The 10,771-nt window shown below is 42.4% G+C and overlaps 1 protein-coding gene across 2 annotated transcripts in view; it reads left to right on the top strand.

Annotated features, from left to right (window-relative positions):
* znf827 (zinc finger protein 827) overlaps positions 1–10,771 on the top strand; it is a 99,009-nt gene that overhangs the window by 35,251 nt on the left and 52,987 nt on the right. For both annotated transcript variants that reach the window (XM_060873128.1, XM_060873127.1), the window contains exons 3-4: positions 941–1,113; positions 1,857–2,307. In XM_060873128.1, coding sequence (XP_060729111.1) covers positions 941–1,113; positions 1,857–2,307 — 624 coding nt within the window. The remainder of the gene's footprint in view (positions 1–940; positions 1,114–1,856; positions 2,308–10,771) is intronic.

Raw genomic sequence — 10,771 nt, 5'->3', positions numbered from 1 at the left:
GTTGGATTACCACAACGTTCTCTCTCTCTCAGCTGCCAAACAGAGGCTGTGTGTGTGTGTGTGTGTGTGTGTGTGTGTGTGTGTGTTTTGTGTGTGTGTGTTAACTAAGTCCATCTCAGCAGATTCCCCAGGAATGTAGGTCAGGCTCTTCAGATGCGACGCAGCCTCAGCAGAAGGCCAGAGGAGAACGTGGAACCTTCAGAGACGCCATAAGTCCAACAATCCTAGCTCACAAACTCATCTTAGGAACGATTGACTGTTCTCAAGTATAAACCAGCGAGAATTAGCTGATATTTGATGGCTTTCCTTTTTTTCTTTCTTCTTTTCCACGAGCACGGACGACGCTTCAGTTTCCACGGCGATCTCGTCGCAGCGCGAGGTCGGGCCACAGATGGCGGTTTATCGTCACAAATAGGAGCCTCGAAGTTTTACACTCCGGGTCAATGAACGGCTGAGCGCTGCAATTTCGCCAAACACTGATTACCAGATGTTTTTCAAGCCACGCGACTGGAATACTTATGAAGCCGCCTCTAATGCAATCATGCCAGCTTCTAATAAGACCAATCGAGCTCTAATGTGCACCGGATACAGAGCCAACAACAATAATCATCTTCCTGCTCGAATGAAAAGCTCACCGTGAGCCTCCATTGGCCCAATCAGCTCCAAAGATGGAGAGCGATCGAGGCAGCGAGCAGCAAAAAAAAAAAAAAAATACAACATCCGCTCATATCACCAATAACAATTAACGCCGAACCGGACCGTAACAACCTCGCCGCCTCGCCTCGACTCGCTATGATATGATCCCAAATAGCACTTTTACTGCCACACCACCAGGTAGCGGTGTCACACTCACAGATTATGGTCTGGTGGCTAATACTTCTTTTTTTTTTTTTTTTTTTTTTTTCCTTTTTTCTTTCTTTCTTTCTTTCTCTCCACGCAGGTTCACCGGAGGACAGCGGGAAGCCCTTCCAGTGCCCCGTGTGCGGCCTGGTCATCAAACGGAAGAGCTACTGGAAGAGACACATGGTGATTCACACGGGGCTGAAAAGCCACCAGTGTCCCCTGTGTCCTTTCCGCTGCGCTCGCAAAGACAATCTCAAGTCGCACATGAAGGTGAGATTCACGTTACATCACCCAAATGGTTTTTACCATTAACTTACTTTGTTTGACTATAAGAATCGTCTGCGTTTTAATATACGTGCAGCATTTTTTCTTTTTTTCTTTTTTTTTTGTTTTAAAGAGAATTGTGTAATATTGACTATTGCATCAATGCACAAAAAAAAAATCATATTTATATTAAATCAATATTACCAAAAATCTATATGTATTTAAATTTATATTAATATTTATTTTATTCAATTATTTTAATATATTATTTTAGAATCTACAGCATTTTACTGAATATTGCATAATTGAATATTATTGAATATTGCATAAATGCCAGAAAGTCATAATTATTATGATTATAATTATTAATTTTTTTTATATACAAATCCACATTATTAACACATTTCTAGTGGGAAAAACAAATTATTATTATTATTATTATTATTATTATTATTATTATTATTATTATTATATATTATCAAAAAGAAATCAACATATTTTGTACATTCAGCTTTTGTTTTATTTCCTATTGTTTCAGCCTTTTTGTTACTCAAGAAAAATCCTTTATTTTCCACTAAGTAGCATTTAGACAGAATCTAAATTCGCGTGCGAAAATTTCAACATGAAAAAAAAACTTCCCAGTGGACAGAATAATGACCTTTTAACTTCATAAGACGCAACCGTATTTTTTTGAACTAATCAGGAGTCAGGATTTTTAGTACCCAGTGAATAACTGTGGATGATTTCAGGTGCACCAGCACCAGGACCGGGGCGAGACGTTCCAGTGTGAGCTTTGTCCCTTCACCTCATCACGCCACTTCAGTTTAAAGCTGCACATGCGCTGCCACCAGCACTTCCCACGGTCCGAGCTCAAAGTCAAAGAGGAGCCGTGCACCGACACCGAGGAAACCGAGGTCGAGCGTGCATCGGGCGTGGGCACGTCGCCGTCTCCCGGTCTGTGCCAGGCCCCGGGCGAACCCTCCTCCAATCACGCACACATCAAAGAGGAGCCTCAGGACGTCGCCCTGACGCCGCCATTCCCACAGGTCAGAGAGCGACCGGGCAGCAGCAGCAGCTCACTGGATCTGCCCAGGATCAGCGCCAGTCCACCAGGCCTAGGCACGGCCACCCCGGCCGCATCGCTCTTTAGCCCCGACATCAGCACCAAGACGGCCACAGACCTCCTCATGAAGCTCTCCGGTGAGTCTCAAAGGAGCTCCATGGGCTGTTTTCCAGCTACTTCCTTGATTACTGATAAATTGCTCAGGAAAGTGTTGAAGTGTTAAAGCAACTTTTAGTTTAGCCAGAAAAAATGAAACTATCACTAATCTTAAAAACCTCATGCTGTTATTGATTTATGCCCGTGGTGGAGTCGTGTTCCTGTAGAATTTCTCAAACGCACCTAATTAACACACAAAGCCTGTTCATATCTACCAACTCACCTGAAGCCGAAGTCCTTCATGAGGTTACGAGGCTCGTTAAACCTGTAAAACGTATCTTGTAGGGACAATTAAAGGAGCAGACCTGGGAAGGAGTGGTGTACATCACCATTTGAAGGCCATTAAAGGCTTGTTAAAGTGTGTTAGTGCAGGACCATGTGCTATACCGTGCAGCCTAAGGCTTCTCTCGGAGCAGCACTGAGAAGTACAATGAAGAACCATTAGATAGAGATAAGAGATGTTGATGTAGCAGTACAGCCTACATCCAGGTTACACACACACACACACACACTCACGCACGCGCCAAAGCAGCATTATCCTGCCGCCTCCAGAGCTGCTTAAAGAGCCAGCGCTTTGACAGTTATTCACTTGAACAAGCCCAAAGTTTAGAGCTGTTTAACTCTGTCGCAGCGCGAGTGTCAGGTTATTTTGAGTCAACAGCAAGATTGATGCGAGACACTCGCCTAGGGTTCAGCCACGAGGTCAGAAACAAGGCCGCCACTCACCAGCTTAACACACAGTAATTAGATTGAGATCTTGGCGTGGGGGAGGAAAAGAAAACAGGAAAAAAAAAACCTTTGGAACATTAAATTAATTAAAAATTCATGCATAATTCATAATAAAGAAGGAGTCCGTAATTGGAAGTGATTAGCGGCCCTCTGCTCTCGAGTGTGTGACCTCCTGGATGGATGCATCGTGTGTGTGTGTGTGTGTGTGTCTGTATGTGTAGTCACATTTAATAAACAAATATTCCCAATGTGGCAGAAATAATGTCCATGGGACCCAAACAATGGGTCCAAGCATTTTTAGATAAAGATATGTAAATTTATGAAATAAAATTAAATATATAAGGTAAACGAATAGAAAATGTAGATTTTGAAACAGTAGGTCAACGCCAATTGTCTGCTGAAAGCTGATTGACTGAACAAAGAACACCGAACCAGGAACTTCTGATAATCTGGAGTCTGGAGTTATCCGAGGGATTAATGCGATCGAATCATCGGCATACTGCTGAGTGCTTAGAAGCAGATTTTGTAAAGACAACCCAAAAATTCAACAACGCCTCGTCAAAAGTGGGTTTCAAGCATTATGCAAATTTGAGTGGGTGGAGCTAAACGGTTCGTGAAGGTTTTTTGATTGTTTTCTTGGATTGACAGACGCTACGCCTGTATTATGATTAGTGACTGGCACGATTTGTGAAATAGTACTGAAAATGTTCAAAATATTTTTTAGTAACCCAAATAAAGAGTGTTGGATTCTTCTCATTGGATTCAGATCGATTCGATGCCAGATTGATTTGATTTGATTTTTGAATTTGTCTTAATAGCAACGATAGCCCGAATGCTGTCAAGGGTGCCAATATTTATCCACACCAATTGAGTAAAAAGGAATCCATCTGGAGCTTGTTCCTAATTGTGGGATTAAATCTTTAAGCTGGCATTTGAAAGGAGAAAGTAAGAGACGGTTTCGGTTCTGGCGTCCAATCAACAATCTGTATTATGTACTAGCTCCGCCCATATGTCCTTGTTTGGCTGGCATGGTACCTGAGTGAGATCCACATGACTGAATGTTGGGTCATGGGTCATTTTCGAGCGCCGTTCTGTACCTCAGAGTTTGGTGAAGAAGCACTACAGAAAGTAAAGATACGTCGCAGGAACGCAGACAAATCGGCCTGCTTTCTCAGAAGGACCCCAGTTAAATAAAAACAGATTCACACCTCATCGTATCGGCATGCGAGTGGCCGGGAATTTAATCTGGACGCGTAAATGTTTCCAAACACCGCCAGGATGCACGCCGTGGAGGCACAACACTGTTTACATACGAACAGCTCTTTCCTGATGTCGGCTGCTGTCGCGGTCCTGCGAGAGCAACTCCACGTAGAGGAAGAAGGGGAGTGAGAGAAAGAGAGAGAGAGAAACAGAGAGAGAGAGAGAGAGAACAGCACGCAGGGATGAAAGGAGGAGGTGGAGAGGGAGAAGAGTGAAGCCAGTGACAGCAGGGTAGTGTTTTTAGATCCTCAGGCAAAACTCTCTCTCTCTCTCTCTCTCTCTCTCTCTCTCTCTTTATCGCTCTCTCTCTCCCTCTCTCTTTCTTTCTCTCTTTATCGCTCTTTCTCTCTCTCTTTATCGCTCTTTCTCTCTCTTTATCGCTCTCTCTCTCTCTCTCTCTCTCTCTCTCCCTCTCTCTTTCTTTCTCTCTTTATCGCTCTTTCTCTCTCTCTTTATCGCTCTCTCTCTCTCTCTCTCTCTCTCTCTCTCTCTCTCTCTCTCTCTCTCTCTCAAACACACACACACACACACTGAACTCTCTCTGACCTCTGACATAATTGGGCTGTCATATTTTTTTTATTGGGCCGCTGCAGATCTTTTCAGCCCGTTAGACCAATCGGCTTTGATTTGCCACGCACGCTGACACGAGCATCAGACGCTCAGCGCTGATCCCCATCCTCATTCAGGAATAAAAGCCTGAGGAGCGCTTTGAAATGCAGGCCACCGCATGAGCGCCCTGGGTCTCGTGCTGCAGAGGTGGGTGTGGCTTCTGTCACAGGCAATCAGCTGCTGTGTGGATCTACAGTGTGTGTGTCTTTGTCTTTGTGTGTGTGTGTGTGTGTGTGAGAGAGAGAGACTCAAATGAATATATAGTAAGCAAGATGGAACGCTGTCTCCCATTTTAAATATGACCGTCATTTTGCACAGAGGTCAATTTGGGGACGTGATGCTAAACAAGAAACAGGTTTAGCTGTCTAGGGAATGGGGATGGGAATTCCAAAGCTTTACCAGCGATTCACCAAAATGATTCGACTCTTTCAGCTCGTATCCTGACCAGGCTGTCGGATTAGATATATTCATTCATTCATTCATTTTCTACCACTTATCCGAACTACCTCGGGTCACGGGGAGCCTGTGCCTATCTCAGGCATCATCGGGCATCAAGGCAGGATACACCCTGGACGGAGTGCCAACCCATTGCAGGGCACACACACACTCTCATTCACTCACACACTCACACACTACGGACAATTTTCCAGAGATGCCAATCAACCTACCATGCATGTCTTTGGACCGGGGGAGGAAACCGGAGTACCCGGAGGAAACCCCCGAGGTACGGGGAGAACATGCAAACTCCACACACACAAGGTGGAGGCGGGAATCGAACCCCCAACCCTGGAGGTGTGAGGCGAACGTGCTAACCACTAAGCCACCGTGCCCCCTCATATGAAAGATATATCTGATTTAAATAGATTCGTATTAAATCAGATATGTCTTTCACACCTGCGTCTAATCCGACAGTCACACAAGTGTCTTAGGTCGTGTAAAACTCGTGAAAATATCTCAAATAGCGAGTCAATTCAAATGAGTTAAAAAGAGTCAACTCCTCCATCAGTAAGCCGAGCCAATTCATTTAACTCACTGAAAAGAGATGGAACATTTTGCACCGCACTAATTACAGCATGCAGCTTGAACACAACACCGACCGCGAATCGTGACCATGACCCGAGGTGACTCGCGCTGTTACCTCTAGCAACAGGCATCTTCACGTCCTCGCCGTGTGCTATGCACTTACCGTTCAAGCGGTTTTTTTTTATTTATTTATTTTATTTTTTTCAGGTGGATATTATAACACAAATATCACCACAATACCTACAGCAGACCATCATCGCTTTTTAAATCTACTTATCGAGTCCCAACGGTACATTTATTTCATGTCTATTTATAAAAGAAATGATTTAACAAAGAGGGAAAAAGGGAAAAAACATTCTGTACAAAAACTTATTTGGGATTTATACATCATGAAGACTTTCTTTTTTTTTTATCCCCAGCTTCCTGATCTCCAATGAATTTATCGTCACTTCACTTTTCTAAAGTTAGACTGTTTAAATGCTTAGAATGTTACACCATGCCCATATACTGCCATTGCTACAGTTTGCTTTGACTCGAATGTGATTTGTTTTGTGTGTGCGTGTGTGTGTGTGTGTGTGTGTGTGTAATCCCACTCCCTGTATTACCCATAAACCTTGTCTCTTCACATTTCACATCCACCTCATAGTATTTTTTTTCCACAGAGTCAGATCTTTTGAATCGGCTCACCAATAAGAGTCGACTCGTTCGGCTTCCAAATGGCACGTTGTCATTTTTATCTAAACAGGACACCGTTTTAAAAAGAATTCCACTTTGAATAAAATTTGTGTAAACTCAGCGAGGCAATACAAACACGGAAGAATCCCTGCGTTGAACGATATTGTGCTTCTGTGTCTGTGCTTCATTAAGAAGATTCACTTTTTGCACAGCTCACACCTGCCAGCCCACACCTCAGCGTTCAGCCTAACGCGCAGCTCAGATGCTAAAGAGGTTTCGATTGAAGCTTTTTAATTAAACGATGTCGTACAGTAAGAGCAACGACATTTTCTACATCTTCAAAAATATGAGTGTGTTCACTTAAAGCTTGTCAGGGTATAGCAGAGCTACATTACCCATCAGCCCCAGCATGTCACATGCCTCGCTAAACTCTCTCACCTCTGTCTGTTTAGTGGTGCGTTCAAGTCATGTCGAAAAAAGATCGTATTCATGAGTTGAAAAAAACATGGTGGAATCATCAGGTGCTTGCAGTCGAAGGTAAATGAATTGAAATTAAACATTTACTTGTCTCACAAGCTGATTTCAGTTATCGTGTGTTTGGATTATGCAGCAACTAACATTCAAGTACCAAGTAACGATAAAATTTACAGCAGCTTCTTAAATCTTTGACTAATTTCGTCTCTTCCCGTTAGAGGTCACCACAGCGAATCATCTGTTTCCACCTAACTCTATCCTCATCATCCTCTACTCTCACACCAGTTACCTTCATGTCCTCTTTCAACACATCTGTATGTCTCTTCTTTGGCCTTTTACCTGGCAGCTCCATCTCCAACATCCTTCTACCAATATAACCATCTCCCTCCTCTGTACATGTCCAAACCATCTCAATCTAGTCTCTTGTCCTTGTCCCCAAAACAGACATCCTGAGCTGTCCCTCTGATGTGCTCGTTCCTAATCCTGTCCATCCTCAACACTCCTAAAGAGAACCCCAACATCCTCGTCTCTGCTACCTCCATCTCTGCCTCATGTCTTTTCCTCACTGCTACAGTCTCTAACCCATACAGCAGAGCTTGTTTCCCTGTTGAGCTTTTGCCATACTGTGGTTGTCCTGTTCATCGTATCTGTGGTCTGTCCTAACGCTTCTACTATTCACCGTTTTCTTTCGTCTTTCTTCTCCGATAAAAATTCTTCTCCCAAACTTGTATCCTGACAACAAACCTGTGAATAAGAAGAAATTCTGTCTACAGCGTCATCTGGGAATCAGTTCACACGGTAAACACCGATTTAATGCCGCTGAGTGATGGAGGCATTCTATCGAGTCGCCGCAGGTTTCGTACGGTTGATGTGGAACTATCATCATAACCAGCAGGCGATCGGATTAGATTTTGGAATTGATCCAGATGTGGTCAAGGTCACTGCGATGTCACAGGTCTAAAATAGTTGTACTTCCTTCCTGGGTATTTCCAGCTAGCGTATTTGTAGCCATCCCATGAGTTCCACCTCGTCCTGTGCCATCCTCTTATTGGTGGATTTTAGACACGCAGCAGTCACATTTCTGACACTTAGACGTTATCGAGAGTCTTTGGTCGTCACTGCTTTAAATTTAGCACGTGATGTTACGCATTCTTGACTCATGTCAAAGGAATTCTGTTACAATCTGTGTGACTTTACATGCAGAGTAAAACCGGCTTAAATAACGAATGCTAGCAGATTAAATCCAACCATACTGACTTGGGTCCTAAGAACATTTATCATTATTATCGATTATCTTCGATCCAGCATTTGTAATATACAATACAAGCACGTGCGATACACTAAACAGTGTCAGGTTAATGTCTACTTCTGTTTATTTTCCATTAAAGGTGGGGTGTACGTTGTTTGAAAGCCAATGTTGACATATGAAATCACAAAAACAAACACGCCCCTAACACAAATGGGTCCCACCCCTGTATTGATGGCTCCGCCTCACATATACATCAGACAAGTATAACCCAGAGAAGTATTATAGCGGAACCTGTTGGGGCAGCTGACCGAGGGGATATTTTTAACAATAAATGAACTCAGTGAGTAATACTATGGTAATACAAATGTGTTTTTGTAGTACTGTGTGTTGTACCGTGAAAGGTTTAGCTCAGTTTCACGCGGAAGACGTTCAGTTCTCTCCAGCGCTGGAAAGCTGATCCTATATTAACACGTCCTATATCTTGCCTTATCGTAATCCTTTCTTCACTTTCTTTCTTTGTTTTTATCCTCCATGTCAACGTTAAAACCGCTTTCTGCTAATGTCAGACATGCACACTGAACACTCTCTCCACCCATATCGACAAAACACGCCCCTTTCTGCTCATTGGCTACACGTTAGTTTTGTTTTTGTTTTGTTTGGCAGCCCAACGCAGTTTTCTGAAGCATTTCTCAAACAACGGAGACCCCACCTTTAATGTACAAAAAATTCCTCAAACAGATTAAAACCGACTTCCGTCACGATTTATTCCTCTTCTTCCGCTTCACTGTGATCTCCACCAGGCATCACAGCTCACTCGTTTTGTTTTACGCACCACGCCAGCTCTGTGCTTTTGCACGCTGGGTCTAGAGCCGTGCAGCCTGCAAGATTAAAATATCCCTATAGGCAGCCAGGGATTAGCATTACCTATTCATTTCACTTCTCACCATGGCAGCCAGAGTGAGGCGCGGAGGACGAGGAGAGAAGGCTGACATGTTGGCGTGGAGATTGAAATATAAATATAAAAAAAAGGCAGCGGATTAAAACGTCTATTCGCTCCGGCGCAAGGAGACCGAGAAAGCAACAGCAACTGTGACAGCAACTATGTGCTCACTGGCCACCTTAATAGAAGCTCTTAAGAGTTTCTAAGAATGCTAAGAAGCTCCTAAATGTCTTACTAGGAATCTTATCTTCAGACCGATTCAGGACCGATCTCAGAGCAACTCTGAACAAGGACAATACAGCAACTTTTATCTTAGAGTGGAGGCGGGGCTTAACCCTGTTATCAGCTATGATGCATTCTGTAGAAGACTGTGATTGGTTGTCCAATATGAAAAGAAAACTACGAGCTCTGGTCTATTATAAGCCTTCACTTTGTCCTTATGTTAAGATATTTGGGACTGTATCACGTAGGGATTACGTTCGTGATCATATTAAAGATGTTCTGTGTCATGTAAATGTAAACATCTGAGACACGTGACCTTATGAGCTCTTTTAAGGGTTAAGATGCTTCATGTTTAACTTTTATCTTTATTAGGATCCTCTCTTTAATTTTAAGGGGAAACAAAGAATTTTCTTAGAATTTTGTCACTAGGAGAAACTCTTTACCCTGAGAATTTTCATGAATACGAGCCCTGGTCATTTTAGTGATTATCTAATCAGCCAGTGTGTAAAATCTTTCAGATGTCAAGTCAACAGCTTCAGTTAATATTCACATCACACGTTAGAATGAAGAAACAGTCTGTTATCTGTGACTTTAATCGTGGCACGACGGTGGTACCAGATGGGCTGGTTCGAGTTTTTTAACTGTTGAAACTCTTGATCATCTGGAAGTTTTACACACACCAGTTTGTCTCCAGAGTTTACACAGAATAGTGCAAAAAAAAAAAAAAAAAAAAAAACCCATCCTGTGAGCGGAGGGTCTGCAGCCTGAAACACCACGTAGATGAGAGAGATCAAACACGAACGAGCCGAGCGGACGTGGCGTTCTGCTGCCGTAGCTCATCCTCCTCCAGGTTTGAGAAGCAAAGCAATGATAAGTTCTTAATTCATTAGCTTTAATAATTTATCGTACTCACACTCACTACACTGACATGTTTAGCCAATAGATAGGATCCTTATTTGTTAATAAAAATAAATAAATAAATAAAAACAAATAAAAAAAACATACAGTTGGTGTGGAAATGAAATGAAATGATTCTATTTTGTTTCTAAGGTACCTGCCATTTAAGTAATGACCTGAAATTCATATTTTAATTGTTCCTTGTAGCAGAAATAAGCAAATGTCTAAAATAAGAAAACCATTATAATCGTAAACTCTGTTAATTGAAACGTTATTTTGTTAAGTAAATTTTGTTTAATTTAACTAAATATTTTTTTTTTTGCACTGATTAGTGTCATCACTTTTGCTCTTTTGAAATGGTGCAGAA

This window comes from Tachysurus vachellii, chromosome 6 (genome assembly GCF_030014155.1).
Source record: "Tachysurus vachellii isolate PV-2020 chromosome 6, HZAU_Pvac_v1, whole genome shotgun sequence".
In the NCBI taxonomy this organism is placed as follows: Eukaryota; Metazoa; Chordata; class Actinopteri; order Siluriformes; family Bagridae; genus Tachysurus; species Tachysurus vachellii.
The sequence above is the reverse complement of the archived record's forward strand: the minus strand, read 5'-3'. Positions and strand labels throughout refer to the sequence as shown.